This window comes from Pectinophora gossypiella, chromosome 2, assembly GCF_024362695.1.
Source record: "Pectinophora gossypiella chromosome 2, ilPecGoss1.1, whole genome shotgun sequence".
Lineage (NCBI taxonomy): Eukaryota > Metazoa > Arthropoda > Insecta > Lepidoptera > Gelechiidae > Pectinophora > Pectinophora gossypiella.
In genome coordinates, this window is record NC_065405.1 from 9,262,565 (window position 1) to 9,284,228 (window position 21,664).

The window sequence follows — 21,664 nt, forward strand, 5'->3', positions numbered from 1 at the left end:
TGTTTTTTTCTATAAGTAATTAACCGACCCTTCGAGACGAGGGGTGTTATCAGTTTCAACCTTTTGTCTGTCTGTCTGCGCCATCGGAGCTCCAGAAAGGGTGCGATGATCCGATTTGGAAGTGGTTTTTTTTTCAAACTTATGCAAAACGATGTGACTGGGTAGGATGTTCAAACCACACTCCGGACACTTCATACAAAACACCTAGTTTTACACAGACACTACATATTGACGTGATAACGATACGATAGTACACGCGCATCTGTGTGTGTTACGTCTGACGCCCATACGATTCAAGACTAAAGACCGAGGGGGTGAGTTAAGCCTAGCTCAGCAGCTGGTAGGGAGGGGAGATGATCTAAGTTCTATTTAGCTAGCCATATTCGAACACAAGAGAGAAGAAACTAAGGTCGCCGTTGTCGGATGCGAAAGAGGATGATATACTTAATATAACGATGTTCAAAGAAATTCATCTACTTCGTATCATTTCGAAGTTGAAGTTAGCAAATACATATGCAAGCGTCTTAATGTAATTGATTATACTATTCTATTATAGTGATATATAAAAATAATACTGCGCTACTTTTTATTTCTTACTTTCTATTATTACTTTTTATTATAAGTATCTTTATATTTCAGGTATAACTATAGCATATTTATTACAAAATTGCAAAAATAGTTGCTTACACTAGTTATTTTCCTTGGTGTCCGCAGTTTACAAAATCATCATATTAACACAGTTGCATTCAAGACTCATAATATCAATCCTAATAAGCAAAGGCTAGACAATAAATATTCGTAATCAACTAGGTCTATTATGTGATAATTTGACGTCAACAGGTGACGTCATTTTAGACATGTGCAGTACTAAAAAAAAACAATGAATAAAGATTTTATTTTGTAAGTAAATAGTTATGTAATCTGTTTGCAATAAGCACCGTTATTATTATTTTTACGTTTGCAATACGGAGTAAATAAATAAAAATATAAAAATGAGCTCAACCACTCTATTCCATAGGTACTTTTAAGTATGCAAACATTTTGTATGATTTTACTTTCTTTCCCCAGTAAAGGCCCTATTACTCCAGTTAAGTCTTACTCAAAAAGCACCCAAAAACGCAAAACGCGATGTAAAGCTTCATTTTTCGTATATTTCAAGCTCCAGAAACATACTTTCCTGATTAATACGAGGAAATTTAGTTTCCGAGGACTTAGGCCTGTGATTTACGCACCCGAAGTCAATATGAACACTTTTAAGTAGACTGGGAACAATATAGAATAATTTAGTCTTGATAGTTTATAAGACACATCTCCGAAGATTTGCAAAATTTCCTATAAACGGAAATTTATTGAGCTTTTGTTTTTGTCGATTTTGACCATTAACGACCCAATTTATTTTACGCTATAGTAACTATCTGGTCTACATACTTAGATCATAATAATATATTGGTCTTATAATGGTTCCTATTTATCTAAGGTGGCTCAAAACCAAAAATTAGATAGAGGGGCGTCCGAACTTTCACGCCCTACAGGATCCAAATAACACACCAAAAATGCTTTACTTCCAATTTGCGTTTTTTATATACAGGGCTTAATTCACCGGAGGCCTGTGTTGCTTAGGGTCATATGACAAACTTGACTCTACGTCCTTTAAAGACTGTACAAATGCTGCCATCTATATAACAAATGTGATGCGTAGTTGGTTAGGCACAGTTGCCGGCTACTATTTGCAATTTGTAAGCACAAGCTTGAAATCGCAGCTTTTAGGCCGCTCACAAGCTTACAAGGAATCGTGGAACTCGAAGCAACCGATAGATGGCGATATAAGTTAAATATTATTATCTCTGCTCGACTATTTCTTGCTTTGTAAATATTTTTTAATAATATATGTACAAAAAAAAGTTACCTAAATATAAGTGTTTAAAGGTTTTTGTACATATTTTTAAAGCAATTAACAAGTGTTTTAAATACATTTTATAAGTCGTCTATAAAATGTACCTATAGAGTAATTAATGATTATCTGAATCGAATATGTAAACACTTGATAGTCGATGCTAAAAAAAGTAAATGATGTCAAAGGTTAAAGAGCAAGGTAGAGCCGCGGGCAAAAAACTGTGTTTTTACCGCGGGTTCTCAGAACTGACTTCAAAGTATAGTAGGTAATAATTGTGGGCTTGGAAAGGAATTGCTTGAGTCAATAATGAATCTTGATAGTCTCACATACTTAATATAAATATTGCACCTCTAGTAATGACGTAAAACGTTTAAAGCTAAATTTACAAAAAATCGAAAGCCCTCTCACCTCATGTTTCGTATCGTATTTTTAGAATCCGGTTTTTAATTCTTAGTATTGATGTACGAAATTCAATTAACTCATGTTTTGTTTGAATAAAAATTCGGAATAGAAGCGTTACGTTATTTTTTTTAAAGTAATAAGATGTACTACAGAGTATCTATGTAAAGAGGTTTTGTTTGTAAGTAAATTGTAAGTTAGTGAGTTTGCTTGCAGGAAGTAATCTCGTAACCTACTGAAACGATTTTTAAAATTCGTGCAAATTATAAAAAGCTACATTAGTCCTGAGACCTATAGATATGATAGATAAAAGAGTAGTTAACTATTTATTTTCTTTTCAGAAATCTACTCTCTAATATTTAAAGTCAGTTGTGGTGGTGGGAATACTTCATTCTATACTAGCAAACCGCATTTTAGATGGACTTAAGAACATATGACGTCACGTGTTCCTATTGCCATTTCTTTCTAACTGACCTGATTTCGGAGGACAGTATTTAATATATTTTTCAAAGAATTTCTATTCTATTTTCATATTTGGTTATCAATTTATGTCTATTTTGGAATTAGGAATAATAAAAACATTTAGATTTCTATGATTGTTAACTACCCTATTTGATAACCAAAAGCTAGTATTACATAACACTTCGACTAGATACTTATACCTAACATGTACATTTATATGAAATAAAATATATATTTCTATGAATATTGAATTAAAACTTTGTACGAAATTATGTCCTTTCATACTCTATATTTTATGCACCGATGTAAATAAATAACATTTATTATGTAGGTAGGTATGTATTTATTTAGACTTTACCTATCGCAGCACTCACTGCTTACACTGCTTACTAATTCTAATTGTTTATCGTCGTACTTAAAGATAAATATAAAAATAAGTTAATTCCTTACAATATTTATAATAACAAAATATTTCTTTGTGCGAATCAGCTTTGAAACTCATATCACAGACAATTTTATATAAACTGTGTCCAAGTTCTGCGTTATCCATTTTAAGGCATGTCGTTATTTTTACTTTAATTATCTACAAATACGATATCAATAAATGCCTTAAGCTTTGTTTGGTGATATACATATATCATTTATCCTTTTCTAGTATACTAAATTATATCAAATGTATTCAAACGTACAGTTTAGCGTGGAAAATGAATGGTACATCAACTTACTTTTTGTTGCAGTACTTGCATAACAAGTACTTATTTATGTATTCGGTATGGAATAAATAATGAAATAAACACCTCATAACTATTTAGCTTTTTCAACTTATTCCGTATAATGGTGACAAAACCTAACTACAACAACAAATTATTTAAACACTTCAAAGAACCCGAAGCATTAACAGTAGTTACCACTTCAACTCTGGCCTTTCAATCGAAAAGACTGAAAAGAATGTATGTATGTTAGCGATTCGAGTCCTTTTTTGAATAATTGATTAAATTGATGTTATCGCAGTTAAGCTAATATACCTGCAAGTGTGTAAGGGCATAGTATAATATGTAGTTACACGATTTATTGAAAGTTCCTATAGGTATAGGGTTGCCGCGTACGCATAAACGGCCAGTGTTAAATCGATCAATCTTATTAAAGTTTAGTGTAAAATATATAATCTTCACAAAATTAAGCTGCTATTTATAAATCACTCAAGTGACAGTAGGTAGAGTTAATTACTAAGTGTATCCTAATTTCTCATGTATTACTGTTGTAACAGCCCTAGTTCTCGTATTAGAGAGATTATATTGCGAATGCTGATAAAGTTTCGTCCCATCTTAGTTGATTACTTATTCAATGGACTTCCGCAGTCATCCGAGGCTTGTGTGGGGTCCCTGAATAGTCTAAACCCTTCATTAGACAAAGTGTATTATAAAGTGTAAGAAGTGTGCTAGACGCCTGCAGGAAGCGATAGCAACGACTGTCGCCGGCCAGAAACAATTATGTTTCATTCGAACGCGAACTGTCTCTTCGGTTATAAAAGTAAAATATATTTACAATGTACCCAAGAGTAGCATCAGGTCCGATAGACAGCTAGCAATTGCCATGTAGTCACGCGTTTATCGGCCGTCAAGTTTATAAACGGACCGAAATTCCGGTCAGTTATTAGAAAGTATGTTACAAAGTAGAGTAAGCATCTCTGGTCGCCTGCAGCGGTGCGTCCCCGCAGCAGGCGCAGGGCAGTCAGCGGACGGGCGCCCGTCGCGCCACGCGGAGCAGCACGGGACCTGCGCGTACGTCTTTGAACAGCCTGATCGCTTCACCATGTGTCAGACCCGCCGTGCCGCGACCGTTTACTGACACTATCTCGTCACCTGAAATGTTGACATGTATTTATAAATTTGTGGTTAAAGGGAATAATGGTTTTGGTGTTGAAGATGTCGTACCATAGAATAAAGAATAATACTACGTATAGAACGGTAAAGTATGGTGTGACGACCCGCCAGCGTGGTCGACGATTACCCTCAATCAGCGCTTATCGCTATCGACCCACTAGGGTCGATTAATTCTTTCAAATATTTTCCCTCTCAGACGACGCCCTAAGCCGAGGTTCGCGCCCAACTGGGCACCCTCAGGCCTGTTGTCTTAACTTTGTACCGGCTGAGAGAGCCTTTAGTGCTCCCCAATTGTCCGGCCAAGTATTTAATGCCATCTGCGGCAAATCTACAATAAGTCACGTAAAAAAAATAAGTTTATCGGAGGGATGGTCGGAGATCGTGCAAAGTAGAGAGGAGTGGAAAAATCAAGGGGAGGCCTTTGCCAAGCAGGATAACGTAGAACGGTCACTTTCTGCTCCGCACCAATTCGTAGCGGGCGTCGATCTCACTTCCTCTTATGGTCTTAAATGACTATAAGACGCTAATGAGCAAGCGAGAAAGCGCGTGTTAGGCAACATACGGTGAGAATTATTGTATGAAGTGTCCGGGGTGTGGTTGCACCTAAAATATGCTTAGGAAGAAAATCTAATGGAATATAGCTCGCAGACGGCAAGTAAGGCCGATATAGCGCAATTAGGAGAATGCGTGACTTTATGTGGCTTTATGAATGTAATTAGCAAAAACACTAAGTATATTGATGTTAATTACTGGTTTTAGTAAAAGTCGAAAATGTAACTCGAAAACTAAGTGACTAAAGATAAAATAAAGTAAATAGGCATATTATATTTGTAATGTGTTGTCATCGAATACCGATGTAACCTTTAAATTGATATTCCCGAGGCAGGTGTAGTGACGCGCCTGCGCAGTGGCACGCGCAATAAACCATGCAGCTGTCCTCAACCGTTACTAAGGAATTCGCGCACCTTCTAAAGGGCTCGTAAAAACGCGCCTCTATGCGAGCTAGCAAACAGTTAGATAGCTAGATAGAAAAAAAAAGTAGAACAAGTGACATTTTCCTTATCTACGTATAGTCAGGCCTGCCATATTAGAGTATCATATGAACAGCCGGTGCTCTATACTACGTAACATAAGCTCAATGGGGTAGTCAGAGGTCCATCCATCGCAAGATGTACTAAATGCCCACACCTCACCGCGTCTTCTGTTAGACCAACGTGATAGGTGGTGAGCCGTATCGCCGTCTATGATGGTCGAACCAACTATAGAAAAAACTCATTGCTGCAAGTTCGGTACGAATCGGCGCTCCCAGTATCAGAAGCAAGCCACAGAATCACAGTGATTCTGTACTATGTTCTGGGAATACCGTGTACATTTATGTCAAATTAAATAAACTAATGTTGGCACTTTTTATGTACTTAAGTATCAACTTTTTTTTGCGAAGTTAGTAAGCACAAAAAGCTAAGTATGATGTCGTAAGCGCCAACGATGAAAACACAAAAAAGAAAATGCAGCAACTTTTGTTTTATTATAGATACAATCTGAAATATAAGCATCATTACCTTCTCTAAGCAGGCCTGACTCAGCAGCCTGCCCATTGTTGAAGATGGTTTTGACGAAGATGCCCATGTCTCCCCGAGGTGAGTCCCTTCCGCCCACTATGCTGAACCCAAGGCCTTTTCCACCTGCTGACTTCGTGAACCGGACCTGGAAAGTACAAATACAATATTATCGTCCAATACATCAAGGGAAAATGGTAAAAAACCTATGACGATATAGCTATAGCGTATACTTTGCTGCGATTTGATCATCACCCTCCTGTGCTTCCATCCATATCTGTCTGTCGTCATCTCAGTACTCACATATTTCACACACATACATATCCTTCTTCACACAATCCATCCTTTCATCCACACTTTTTTCGTGTCGTCCCCTACCTCTATATTCATCCACATTCATACTCATCAGTTTCCTCGTAATATGCTTCTCATTTTCTACACTTCTCCCACATGCAATTTTCATCAAGTTTTCCATCGTAAATACTACGAACATCAATTATGGAAGTAAAAGGAAAACATCTGTTTTACTTTTTTTACAGAGTTTGGGTGTAAAATGTGACATTAAACTCTGTATCGTTAACTATATATCTGGTAATTTTCGAAATATGTGAATGTTATTGATCATACAAGACGTACATGCATATTGCATCTTGTTTATAGTATACACAAAAACGTATTGAGAACTGCGCATTGTTTCCGACATCATAACAATTACGAAGCAACAAGTTTCTGTTTTAGAAACGCTTGGTTTCCCCTTGAATGTATGGTTTACGAATTGATCGTAAACAATGATATATGAACAATTCCATTGACGTGTAATGTTTACTCCTCTGTTTTTGAATCGACGTGTAAAACGTAAGCTACTGAGAATTAGTCATAAGTTTCCTAGGACAAAGGTAAAGTAAATTTGTGTAGAATCAGAATGAACAATAGTAGATTATTAATTCTGCATTTTTACTTCGTTAAACTCAAATAGAATCACCACGTGTTATTAAATAGTAACATTGTAGATAGTTTCGTTTTAGATAATTGATATTACCTCAAAAGTGTGCGAGTCCCTCGGCTCAGGTGCGGGAGGTCTCTTGGCTTGCGCCGACGCAGGCGGTGCCGGAGGTGGTCGCGGCGCTCTTGGCGTCGCGCTCACTCTCAGCTCCGCTACTCCATTCCTCAGCTGTTGCATAGCTTCCTGTTTCTCATGTGAGTTGGTGTGCCGCATCTGCGCTCGCGGCAGTCTGTACGGCTCCTCCCACAATCTCTGCGCGTCAGGCGTCAATCGACCGTACCCATTTCTGTAAGGCACGTCTTCCACATTCTCACTATACGGTCGTCGACTTCGTTCAGACCCATTACTGTGCTTTCGTCGCTCAGGAATGTAAGCAAGGTCCACTACGTCACGGCTTTCGTCTTCCGGACTTATTAGTGGCGCACGATCGCGCGGCTTAGGTGATGCTTTGGATCGGTAAACGTTTGGGGAACTACATCGTCTCCGTAATGTTGCAGATTGTCTTGAGGGAGATGGGGAGGACGGTTGCCGAACTGTAGTAGGACTAGGAACGTAGAAGGTGGACGGTGGCTGTGGAGGGGCCAGCACGTCGTGGGCAGATAGAGCTCTTCTCCGTAATCCGCCTCCTAGTTTACCAAGAGCTCGTAGTATATCAGGAGCTCCACTGGTAACGCGCAGTGAGGCGGTGGTGTACACTTTCCCGCGGTGCCTGAAGGACAGTTTAGCAGGCGGTGCGGGGGAGCAGTGTGGCGGCGGGCGCGGGGGGGAGGGGGAGCAGCGCACTGGACTTGGCTCCCGGTTGCCGGACCCCGGGCGAAGCCGCGAGCACCGACGACGAAGTTTACGCCATCTTTGAGACAAATTCGCGTTCCAACTCTCTTCTGTAAGGAAAGAAATACGTCTGAACTCCACAGGTAATCTAAGAATGGATGGACATGGCATCAGAAAAAGGTCTTATGCGCTACTAAACCATCATAATTGTTTGGGTCAATACCGAACTTTTGTTGTATCGAAAAGAAACTCTCTAAGTCAACGGTAAACATTCTTACGGAAGTTTTTAATGGAGGAAGTGGAGATTACCTTTCTTATTAGTGTCTGCATCGGAGGCGTAGTCGTGGGAGCGCGGGGGCGGCGGCGCGGGCGGCGAGGCAGGGGCCGCAAAGCTGTGCCGAAGCGGAGTCATGCGCAGGAGTCGCGGACGGTCGCTGCCGTTCCTCGAGCCCCATGCTGGTGCGCCCATTTTTTAACCCTGCAAAATTAAAAATACTAACTAACTTACCAACAAAATTGGCACCTGCGGTCAAACGTCACAGTTGAGGCACTCCCAAAAGAAAGTAGAATGACTCCATTTCATCTTTAAAAGGGTTTGACAAAACATCTGTTTAGATAAAGAACAATGGTAAAGGGAGGGGAGCCGTTTGCCCAGCAGTAGAACACTACATAGGCAAGAGAAAAATAATCTATGGGTTTGGATCAGGACCTCTTAATGTCTTTAAGACTCCTTGCTGAATGACCCTAGGAAGATGATGATTTGCCTGCGTCGCACCAAATCTGTTTATGTCAGATTCTTAGTTGTCGGAGCGCATAAGTCAATATTATTGAAATTCGGTATATTTAATGATATTCATTGTAATGTTTGTGTGCAATAAACTATATCAACACTTTCTTTTTCATCGAAAATTAGTGAGTTAAATAACAATTTCACTTTGCGATTTATTACGCTATTCGACACCGATTTGCTGTAAATTAGTGTGAAACAAAAACATTTTAAGTTATGAGATGAGACATGCTAATAAGATGGAGCTCTTGAGTTCTAAGCCCGTTTGTTAAATGATGTCCAACACTTGTTTATATCCGGTAACGAGTGGGTGAGAATTAATCCGTCGACAGCAAGCAATGGTCCAGTTAGAACGTTTGACTCTCACTGTGAAGTCGTTAGTTCTAACCCATGATTTTCTGTTTGGGCTGGTTTTCCCTTAGCGGATCGAAACAGACAGGCAGTCGCTTCTATAAAAATTGAGAGCCCTCAGCGCGCTCTCTTTATCCAGCTAAGTAGTTAATACCATACATAAACATAAACAGCCTATATACGTCCCACTGCTGGGGACAGGCCTCAATCAACCGGAGGGGGCATGGAGCATACTGCACCACGCTGTTCCACTACGGGTTGGTGGAGGTGTTTTTACGGCTAATAGCCGGGTCCAACTTAACGTGCCCTCCGAAGCACAGAATCATCTTACTTTTCGGACAATCAGGTGATTCAAGCCTGAAAAGTCCTTACCAAACAAAGGACAGTCACACAAAGTGATTTCGACATTGTCCCCATCGGGAATCGAACCCGGACCTCCAGATCGTGAGCCTAACGCTCTAACCACTAGACCACGGGGGCTGTTAATACCATCTGTGGCAAATCTACAATAAGCGCTTCAAAAAGCTTCTGTAAAAAACCGGATCTAAATCTTTAGCTCAGTTAAACAGACCCTGTGAATAAGGGATAACGCTAGGAGTATGATATTTTGTAACGTTACATACCTGTTGGTACCTATATTCAAAATTGTAAGTTATAGTGCATAAATTCATCATCATCAGCCCATTAACGTCCCCACTGCTGGGGCACGGGCCTTCCCTATGGATGGATAGGGAGATCGGGCCTTAAACCATCATGCGGGCCCATTGCGGATTTATGGTTATTAACGACTGCTAATGCAGCCGGGACCAACGGCTTAACGTGCCTTCCGAAGCACGGAGGAGCTCGAGATGAAAACTTTTTTTTGTGGTCACCCATCCTATAACCGGCCTTTGCGAAAGTTGCTTAACTTCAACAATCGCAGACCGAGCGCGTTAACCGCTGCGCCACCGAGCTCCTCAAGTGCATAAAGTACATACCAGCAAATGACTTGACGATAGCTAAGGTAAAATAACATACAAAACCGTGCCGTCTCGTGCTTGTCATAATAAACTGTTTGCCTTTTTCGTTAGTGACTTTTCCATTTAAGGTTGTAGACTTGTTCATTTATCTTTTTGGTTGTGTCTTTTAAATCAAGATAGCTTGTCACGACGTGAATGGACTTCTTATCATTCAAGTGTTTATCTGACTAGGTATTTCGTACTTAGAAAGTCGTTTCAAACGTGATAAAATTTGCGTTATTAGATGACCTAACTATGTGTATGAATAGCAGCTAATCTTCGCCTTATAGTGAAAACCAGGTAAGTGCTTTTTACAAATTCACATTCTGATGTGATTTTCTTCAACAAAACCTTGATTTCTTTCAATTAATATCATTCCGGGTAAAAATTGAGACCACATTTTTTTTTATCTGGATTGAAACTAGCTTGTCTACTTGGTACTAAAATCACTTCGAAAGCAATTTTTCAAAAAAGGCGCTTCCGTTTGTTTCACTATGTAGTATTCCTTATTCTATGGTTTTCACTATATGGCGATGTAATGCATCATCATATTTTATATCGACATCCAAACACTAACAAAATCAAACAACTTGCAAGTGGTAATATTCTCCGATAAGGATTACAACGAAAAGTAAGATTGCGTTCGAAAATTAAATTTTAATTTTGTTAAGGTGCGTTAGCTTTCAAGGAAACGTTTTGTTCCGCTGATAAAAACGCGCCACTGTTTACTTTTGCGTTTCGTTATCTTTGGCCGTGCTTCGGCCAGTGAGGTGAGCAAATTGCTCGAAGATAAGAAAAGATTATTTATGCCATGTTCGCTACGTTTCACAGCTTCAGACGTCGGCAGTTCTAGTTCATAAGCTTATAAGATTGCAGTGCCGCATTGTGTAATCTTCCTATCAATTATCTCCATAATAACACATTTCTTCAGACGAAAGCATAGCGTGCTTCTCAGTAACAGACAGAGTTTAATAACCCAAGTTATCACGCACCGCTAAATATAGGAGCCACTTGTGCCTGTAAGAAGCTTGATGATATAATTAGATATGACTTTATAGCCAGAGGCAGCTGGTTCTTCTACAGTAGCTAGCTTTAAGTTACTGTAAACAGTTTGTGGAAGCCATGTATACATATATAAAGTCACCCTATAATCTTTAATGCGGTGGGCAGAGGCACAAAGTGATCAGAAAACAAATTGCAGCCATTTTTCATACGGAATTCTATGGATATGATAAACCGTACGGTGACAAGTGATCAGCCCTTTATCGACTATCAAAATGATCCAACATGTTAGAACGATACAAAAGCTCATGTTTGAAATGCCGATGGAACATGGGTACTTAGTTACTGTTCATCTCGCGATGGATGTACTACAGGCTAAACCAATTGGGAATATATTCAAATTCAAAAATATCTTTATTCAGTAGGTAACATAGTTACACTTTGAATCGTCAATTTTACATAACGAACGTCACATCCGTCTAAAACTACTGCAGCTTCTCACAACCTGTATAGCCGGGGAAAAGAAGCTGCAAGAAAAACCTCGGCACAGGGCCCTAGACGTTCTTTAAAAAAAATAAAAATAAACATAAAACATAAAATATTGGTATACAATTGAGTAATTTAGCTGCCTAATATCAGTTCTCAGACAGTTAATCCCATGCATTCATATCTTCTAAATAATCACTAACTTTATAATAACCTTTTTTGTAAAGTTTTTGTTTAACTACTGTCTTAAAACAGTTGAAAGGCAAATTCTGAATGTCAATGGGAATCTTATTGTAAAAACGTATACATTGCCCCTTAAAAGATTTAGTAATCTTATGTAATCGACTGACTTGTAAAGCAAGTTTATTTTTATTCCTGGTATTAACAATGTACCGATCGCTATTTTTTGCAAATAATCCTATATAGTCATGAGCTTATGTGTTCGAATCATATGTTAGAAAAGACCCAATCCTTCTGTAGGGTTTTACATCCCCGAAAGGGTAGGGAGAGGCGTATCATATACAGGATGTTAATGACATCGTAACGAAAATTTTGAGGGATGGTTCAGACCATGATTCTGAGTTGATATCAAGTGGAATTTCCATCGCAAAAGTATTGATTTGAAAATAAATGAAAATAAAAACACTAAAAACTTCTTTCTCTTCTTCTTTCTTCTTTCTTTTCTTCTTTTTCTTTTTTTCTTTCTTTCTTCGTTCTTTGTTTAGAGATAAGCTTGCCTGTACTATCTGTTTTCTTTGTATGTTTCTTGTGTCTGTTTCATTGTGTACAAATAAATAAATAAATAAATAAAATTTTCATTTCACTTGATATCAATCAATCAATCAATCAATCAATAATACTTTATTGCACAACGACATATACAAAGGACATAAACATACGAATAAAAACATAAGTACAATAGGCGGCCTTATTGCTAAATAGCAATTTCTGCCAGGCAACCTTAGGGTGAAAGAAGTTAATATCAACTCAGAATCCTGGTCTGACTCATCTTCCTCAGTATTCGTTACGATGTCACTAACACCCTGTGTACATACACCCATTCTTCGCCAGCTGTTTAAGTCTCATGTAATAGGGGGCGAGAAAACCATGTACTTAACATCAATTACCTATGCGGCGTATGTTTTAAATCATGTACAGGAATGTAAGCAATTAAACGCGTACAGTCATGAGCAATACAATGTTCCCACTTTAGGACTCTATCGCACTAACATATTTGACATTTAGTGAGACTTACAGTTCAATTTGTCAAAAAAGTTAATGTGACATGGTACCAAAGTGTATACATATTAATGCTCGTGACCGTACTCTCAGTCAAGCACAGAAGCGTCTTACAGTAAACTGTTTATGGAAGCCATGTTGGGAGGCTAAACATTGACCACGACGATGCAGATGCCGACACCCACGGCCTGCTGCGTGGGTTTACAGCAAACAACCAGCGTCCGGTGATCAAGTCCACTAGATACAACTCACTGCCGGTAACGTGCCCTACATAGCCAAATGCGTTAGTTCCAGGAAAATGATATTTTGAATAATCTCATGTACTTTAACGTATTCTAACAATAAACGTAAACTTGATGGAACCGAGACAGAGTTGCACTGCGGCTTACTTAGTATCTGTTTAAGTATATTATTGTTTTTCAATAACGCAGTTTTCATTCGATAGCAATCGTGCATCTAAAAATGTAGGTGAACATAACATGTGCATTCCTTCATTATGTTGCAGAACTTTTGCAGATTTTGCCAACCATACTTTTATATAGAGCGAGGCTTTTAAATGTAATTATAATTTATCTTGGTTTAAATAACAGATCAACAAAAATCTAGAACTGCAACTGTATTATAAATAATGTATGTATATATAATATTTATCTATAATAATATCGCTGACGGCATCAGAAACAGTCGGCGCGTGTCGGTTGCGCCGGCGCAGGAGCCGCGGTCAGCACTCGGTACCGTTGCGGATATCCGCCCGAGCGCGCCGACACTCCTCATACTAACTACTTCGCATTATTCTATTATGCGCCCCGTATAAACTACCCAACATTATAATATTATCACCACGACACCATAATTCTCCTTACGGCCCCGACATTATTTACAACCACTTAATTAAACCGTGAAGATTACGCTTTCGCGTGTCAGTCTTTATCTAACGTTATAAAATGTGGTATTAGCCATTATGTTACGTTATGATCTTGACACAAATCGTTTAAGAGACCATAAAGCTCGTGAAAGGTTCCGTAGACAAAACCTAGTGAAGGTAATAAATGGTTATTAATTTCAGGGGGACACGTCGTCCACAGAGGGCATTAATCTCAGGGGAGCGTGGTGTGGACACTGGTGTAATTAAATTCCCAGTTGTGAACCAGGGGCGATCTTTATTGCCGTTAGACGTGCCTGTGGTCGAATAAAAACAAAGGGGAAACTGTGCTGTTTCATCTAAAACGTAATTACTCACACGGGCTTAACCTAAACACATTACCCACTGGCCTAGAGCTAACTGCGCTAACTGTTGGCGCTGTATATTTTAAAATAATAGTGTTATCATTGTTGCAAGATGGATTGCCTGCAGTCCATTACAGCGGTACAATAGTGGAGTAGTCCGCCTAGCAGTTACATTAGAAGCTAACATTAATTTGTTGAGTCCCGTTGTGGGCCGAATTTGGCTGAGTGTGGTCACTGATCTTCCGGTGGCTACCCGCACTATGCAGGCCAACAGTCGGATGTTACTGTCACCGCTTTAGTATCCACGTTTATCGCGTATTAATTTAATACCACATCGCGGCGGCAGCCGTTAGTTTACAAACTCATGCGAATAGTTATAAACTTTATGAGAGTCATTTAAATTTACATACAATGGTCCAAGTTAAATTATAAGCGCATGTTTATCGTAAGAGCATGCAACAGTCTGTTACGAAGACAATGCCAAATTTTAAATATAATCAGGGACACTCCTGCTGCTGTTACGGAGCCTATAATAACTGTTTATTTTTTGTAGAAACGTCAACACACAAGTCAAGTGGTAATATGATCTATTAGAAACGATACTGTTACAACAACACACATATTTTTTTTTACAAATATCGGAGCATGTGTCTTCGAGAGTTTATTGGGAACTGTAGGTTACAATCCCACGCTCTTCTATCTTTCGTACCATAGACTTTTTTGTAGGTACGGATTACCCGCCGCTGACGACTAATTATGGGATATTTTGACACGCCTTGCAAACAATGTATAAATGCCGGTTACTTATTTAAACAAATGAAGTGAGTAGTATTGATTTTAGGGTTGGTCCACGCAGCATATTTCGTGCAATATGTTATGTCAAACGCAAAATTTATAGCATTTACCGAGGGGTGCACCGTTTGTTTTTGCCCTGCGGCTGCGCTTTGATCTCAAGTGGGTACTTGGGCAGCCTTATGGCCAGAATCCATTAGTTGTTCATTCCAATTCCGTGGAAGCTGAGTGCTGGGTCGGCACCGTGTGACGGAGCAAAAACCGCGCTCGGTATCCGTTACCGCGGGACCTTACGTTTCAATGCGGGCCAATTAAAGATTCTCCAATTACTCTGGTTCTCTAGGGAACGTGCTATGAGAGGAGTGACGAACGTGTCTACATAATACGCATGTTATCATGCAATCGTTACAATTGCCGTTTCATGTAACAGTAGACGTGTGTCGTGATTATCTAACTACATACACCTCACGCGGTGTATCGGTTCCTCTTTCATGGGAATCCGATATCACATTCCCAACTTCTCAACATCTCAGTTGACCATGGAATTAAGTTATAGGAATTTACTACGTGTCGAGCATAACGGGTTCGTGCCCATGTCGCGCCCACACTTATTAACCAAACTGAGATTTATGCGTAGCTAGGGAACGATAGTGGCACAATAGGGCCTAAGGAATGTGACTCACGTCTCATTTGCTGCACTACGATATATTATCCGCTATCTTGATTTCTTGTTTGGCATTTGTTTTGGTCGTTCGGTTTGGAAATTTCGAAAATACCGTAGCGAAAGAAATGACAGGCAAAACAGCTGTTGGCAGCCGTTTATGTTGTTATGGCTAATTTCTATAAGCAAGTAGGCCGTACGGTACCGCAGTCACGGCGGGTCTCCACTGTCGCTCATTGTTCGTTGTATTAACAAACCCATCGACACTGTTCTAGATCTAATCTCATCGAACAAATCTGGGAAATTGCTTCTCTCTTATTATGTTGTTCAGTCTCCTTTATTGCATTTTTTTTCTCACAAGAAATCGGGTCGATTTGGTTCCATTATTGTGTAAAAGTAACACTCGAGTTATATCATTATGGTGTGTTCGGTACGAAGTAGAACACGATTCTTTCTGCTTTCGATTCACTTGTCAACTATTATAGCTCTCTTAAGATCTGTAGAAACAATAAACCTCATTTATACAATCGGTTAGGTACACCCGCAATCTTAATATTCAATTATATTCTAGTAATAAGTTATCTGGAGTATTTATTAAAATAATTATATAAATAGTATTAATCACAATAGCACAATGGTTGAACAATGGATGTCTTGGTGTAAATAACTTCATAATTGTTGATATAATCATACAATACGCAAGCCACTGTTTATAACTCTAAACAAAAACAGACATTTAGAAATATTTGTATCAAACGATCAAGTATGTACTATTTAACTAATTGTAAAATCTTTTAAACAAGTTCCGAGGAATTTATTTAATAAAAAGTGGAGTGATGGAACAATAGGGTACTAACTTGGTACTAAACCAAACAATGAAGCAGGATGTTAAAATTCCTAGAATCTGAGTTAAATAACCTCCTGCATGTTTTTAAGAAATGCTTAAAATTATTTCAGAATATTCAATTAGCAATTTAAATGGCAATAAAAACAGCAGCGGATGTCATTTAACGGTCGGCTGGGCACGACTACATCACCATGGCTTGCAAGGTTTCACATAGGCTACATAGGAATACAATGCAACTCCCACATAAGCAGAACAAGCAACAAATCTTACTTTCGTGTCAAGGATATGGAATAATCACTACCTTTTCATAGACATTTCTATTGAAACAAGATCATTAGAGGACAACGTTCGTGGGTGGTATTGACGAATGACTTCGAACGAATCCGTGTGTATGTAGGACGGAGTCAAGTTCTCGCAAGAGTAAAAGTATAGGTCAGCTCGGTGTATATGAAATTCTCCAAATTATAAGAAAGTCGAGATTACGGGTAATTGCACTCGTCGTGCGATAAACAAAATAATAATTTGGATTCACAACACGATAAGATTTATTAACACTTTCTTTGCCGAAAAATAAGTGCTTTTTTCAAGAGTGTTTTACTTAATAATTGTGATACCGATGCTGTTTAATGTTTTCTTGCCACTGGTTGCCTGGAAGAAATGAAAGCCGCCAGATTGTACTGTATTTTTCGCCCATGTGTGTAAAACTTGTTTTGTGTGTTGTGTGCAATAAAGTATATTTGTATTGTATTGTATTGTTTGATTTCAATAAGTGTATACCATTTATTTTTATTTTAAGTTATACCTGTAATTTTCTAATCCGAAGAAAAGGAAAGGAATGGGCAATCGACCGGCATAAAATTATTTATGGAACAAACGTCATTTTTAGGCACAAATCTAAAACAACTTTCTAAATATTTTACATTGGGCAATAATGACAGAATTAAGTAGAGTGCACACGTCAAACGGTTTGCATACCAGCGAGATACCTAGTATTTCATTCGCCCGGGCTATTCATTCGTTTTAAAATTATCATTTTTCAATCTATCTATTCCGTTTCTTTTCGGCGGATAAGAAAATAACAGGTAGGTATAACTTAAAATAAAATTAGGAAGTGTCTGCAGGAATCGGGGCCGCTACCGCAATATTATTATCTAAGTTTGATTGTGAAATATAACATCACCGATACAGGTAGTCTCCTGTAAGGGTGATTTTTGACTACTTAAATAATTTTATAAATAAACAAATAAATAAGTTGTTGTCGTGTATGTAAGTAACTAGAATATCGAGATCGCAACTTCATTCATAGCCGTCGAAGATTCAGCTGTATCTATAATTACGTTAGCTTCGGCCACAGCGGCCACTTGGATCTTATCTGATGCTATTGCACAAGGGTGTATTGTCGGGCATACGTGAAGTATTCTTCGTCTATTCACTAGATGAACAGTAGCAGTGTAGTGCCCTCTTTCCTCAAAGCCTCTTTGTTCGGCAGCTTCATTATCGGCGTGGGAGACCCGGAACGTGACTATGTCTATATCGTATCGCTTTATTTGTAAACTCCTACTAGACACGTTTGTTTATAAATTGTTATAGTGATGTAATCCAGTTCCTATCATAGATACGTAGCGATACAGATATAACACAATACATATGGAACAAACGTTTGTCAGTTTTCCTTATCGCATTACTGAACACTAGAGGTAGATAAATGTCGTAATCGTAAAGCCTTTTAAGTTAGAAGTTCGAAGAATTATTTAACGATAATAAACCAAATAAATAATAAATGTACCTATGCATATTTAAATATTTTAAATAAAATTTAGTTAGGTACCTTCATACGTACATGATGATAAAATTATAGTTAAAAATAGATATTTTATAATAACTAGTTTTCATAAAACATAGATAATAATTTCGTTTAAAAATGTGTTAATATCTAAATCTAAATAGAAAAATGCAACTAAAATATACATCAATATCATAAATAATAAAAATAATAGTAAATTGTCATAAGGGGCCTCTACGTGTTGGCTTCGGCCCCACGCACGCCTTCCAAAAGTCCGGGACTCCATAGGCCCGAGATATGGAAACGTCAATATTATTAGGTAAGTATATCATACATAATATAATGTGAAGTTTATAAAAGCTTATATTTCTTTTATTGCCCTTACCGGGTGTCATATGCATACAAGTAAGTACTTATATTAAAACAACTGTAATACCATGTGACTGTGAGGAGCTTGGTGGCGCAGCGGTAAACGCGCTAGGTCTGCGATTGTTGAAGTTAAGCAACTTTCGCAAAGACCGGTCATAGGATGGGTGACCACAAAAAAAAACTTTTTATCTCGAGCTCCTCCGTGCTTCGGAAGGCACGTTAAGCCGTTGGTCCCGGCTGCATTAGCAATCGTTAATAACCATCAATTCGCACTGGGCCCGCGTGATGGTTTAAGGCCCGATCTCCCTATCCATCCATAGGGAAGGCCCGTGCCCCAGCAGTGGGGACGTTAATGGGCTGATGATGATGTTGACCATGTGACTTGCAAAATAAATAAATGTTGTACTGTAACATTGTAAAGTGAAAGATTGTTATTAAACTTATGCAAGAACATATCTTTGACATTACGTTCGTCTTTCGCCTTTGAATAGGTCAAGCCGTCGAAAGTTGTACTTGCAGTAAGTATTAAAAAGAGCTCCGCCCAGACACTGTTAAACATTATTGTTTTGACCGCATTCTGCTAGAGTCTACAAGTGTGCATGATACGTGTAGAGTATAAATCTTTAGAATTACTCCAATCGGATATGTAAGGAAAATAAATTATCTATGCGTTTCAATATTTCGCTGTGTAGCAATGTCGTGAAAGGTTTGATTTCATGTTAAGTTGGATTTAACACGTCAAATGTTGATTGCTATAGATCAAGGACCCTCAACTCTTTGTACATGTGATTAGAATGTAACAATCGGTCTTCAGGTTTCGCAAGAGCTTGAACTTTTAACTGTATTTCCTGTCTCTCTTTTACCATTTGAGGTCTGGTTTTAATTCCGCGTGTTTTTTAAGGATGTATTTATCTAGAACCGGAGACAAGGGTCATTACTGATTAGGTGACTTCAAGATGGGTATTGATAAGTTGAGCGAGACGTCAAAATATGTACTGACGACGGCTTCAATGACTTTTTGGCGCAGAATCAGGGTCATCAAAGGGTGTTCTTTGTTGCTGTGGGATCTTGCACGCTAGATAAGATAATGTATTCAAAAGTCAAAAGGTCTGAGTCTGTTTTTTGTTGTGCTTTATACTGAGAAATATGATCCAATTCCACCACAAAACAACTCCATCTGTCTAATTTTCATGACTATCTTTCAAGACAAACTTTATCATGTCACTTTAATGTAGGTATAAACACCATATGTAAAATATTATCGTTTGAATTGTAACACTTAATTATCCGATTTTGGATAAGTAACCTTATGAAGAGTCATTACTAATCTTTGGCCCACACTGTGCCCTTATTTGGTGGATCTTGTTTTTATCCGCGACAATGACTCTGTATCTTTATTAGGAGAAACAAGGAGATCCAAATTTGAAATTCAGTTGGAAAATCAACTGACATTTTAGTAATTTTCAACTCTTTGTCAATGGTTAGTAGGGTAGGTTAAACATTGTGGCCAATGTTCGCTAACGGTTTTCATGATTGGCGCTTTGTTACGGAGATTTCCGAATCTGTTTAAAAGAGTTTGTTTTGTCAAAATTGTTGCGAACTGGTTCAGCGACATTTGCACAACAATGCGAGGGATTAATCGTCTAATGGATTGCAGTCACAATAGGCACCGCAACATGCATACGGTATAGGTAATAAACGAGGGTGGGATGAATGCACGACGGTGATGACGTTGCAAACTTACTGTTGATCAAAATCCAGCCAAATCTACCCCTTATGGTATGCATAATAAGGGAGCATAGAGGCGTAAACGTAAGATGGGGAATCTGTCTACCAGAGTGTGGAGACGGCGAGGGTCCAAGGTGAGAGGGGCCGAAAACCCTCAACGATGCAACGCAACAAACAAAGCTTTTTATAACGTTTATTTATCTCCTTCCAGCTGATTTAACACGACATACAGTAAAATAAAATGTTTAATAATAATAAAACAGAATCAAACAAAGGTCCATAATAAAACGCTAATTTACTTCGTGATGATAAAGTACCTATGTATTGCTAATTAGGGAAGTTAAACACACGTAGCTAATTATACTATATATACCTACCAACCTACTCAAATTGCAAAATTTTAAACAACTACAACTTTAACCGTTAAAATTTGAATAGGTTGGTAAGTGCGCATATTTTTTACTTACGTTACAAAACAAATCTTCTTTTAAATTATTTTAAACGACATTAACATGTAAGTACTACTTAAATGGACCTACATAAAGAAATATACTGTTAAAATAGGTATTTTAATATAGATCTTCAACGAGATTAACAAACTAAATTTGAAAGTACTCACCGTAAACAATGAGCCTTAATCAATCCAACTGTGGCGTGATCGTTGGCACTTTAGTCCAAAAGTCGCGATCATATCAGTTTCGGTTACAATCAATTGGTTCAAAATGCACGCACCACCGGCACTGCATGTCTGCACTTAAGTCGACGAATATCGATCGCGACGTAACGAATGCACTCGATCACAACACCGCCCGAGCGCGCCGCACGTTCGTCGCCAGCGAATGTCGAATTAATACTAACATAACCTCAAAAATTACGAGCGCGCCGCTCAAGAAATTGTTTATGCTGCCTGTCTGTCTGTATGCCGGCAAATGGGGTTCAAGCGAGAAGGAAAAGCAAATACAATAAAGCCCTATGGATGATAAAGACAGAAAACCATCAAAGGTTTATCGTGGGGAGATACGTCACAATGTAGCATGGGATAGAGCCGCTGCAATTGGCAAATTATATTTTTTCAAACAATAAACTAACTAATGTTTGCTTAGCCGCCAGAATTTCCTCACGGTTTTGAAACAACGGAAACGGCCGGAGGCGATAACGTAAACAGTAAATATGCCACATGTTTTCTGTAAGTTACGCACCTTGTTGATAAAAACACCAACTAACGCATGATATGACTTTGAGTAATAGGTAAGTAGAGTACCCACGTACCTTATCAAAAAACCCGCTTGACTTATGTTACTTATTAACTTTTTATGTGAATGTGACCGACTTAATAATGATATTTTTAATTGGAAATCTACGTCAGTTATTTTCGTATCGATTTGAATTTAAACATCTCTACATCTAAACATCCCACTTGCATACT

At 38.4% G+C, this 21,664-nt stretch overlaps 1 protein-coding gene across 1 annotated transcript; it reads right to left on the minus strand.

Moving 5' to 3' along the window:
* On the minus strand, positions 1-21,188 carry LOC126377798 (serine/arginine repetitive matrix protein 1-like). The gene is made up of 5 exons (XM_050025642.1): positions 20,858-21,188; positions 8,278-8,446; positions 7,234-8,078; positions 6,198-6,342; positions 1-4,617 (listed from the first exon to the last, which is right to left on the minus strand). Exons 2-5 carry the CDS (start codon positions 8,435-8,437, stop codon positions 4,487-4,489), a joined length of 1,281 nt encoding a protein of 426 aa, XP_049881599.1. The 5' UTR covers positions 8,438-8,446; positions 20,858-21,188; the 3' UTR covers positions 1-4,486.
* Between the last annotated feature and the right edge of the window lie 476 nt (positions 21,189-21,664).

What these genes read in the sequence shown, in the direction of transcription:
- LOC126377798 (XM_050025642.1), bottom strand. Translation starts at nt 8,437, where the DNA reads ATGGGCGCACCAGCATGGGGCTCGAGGAACGGCAGCGACCGTCCGCGA. An exon ending in TGCAGACACTAATAAGAAAG is followed by an intron (nt 8,079 to 8,277) that starts GTAATCTCCACT and finishes CTTTCCTTACAG; the next exon opens with AAGAGAGTTGGAACGCGAAT. An exon ending in GGGACTCGCACACTTTTGAG is followed by an intron (nt 6,343 to 7,233) that starts GTAATATCAATT and finishes TGTACTTTCCAG; the next exon opens with GTCCGGTTCACGAAGTCAGC.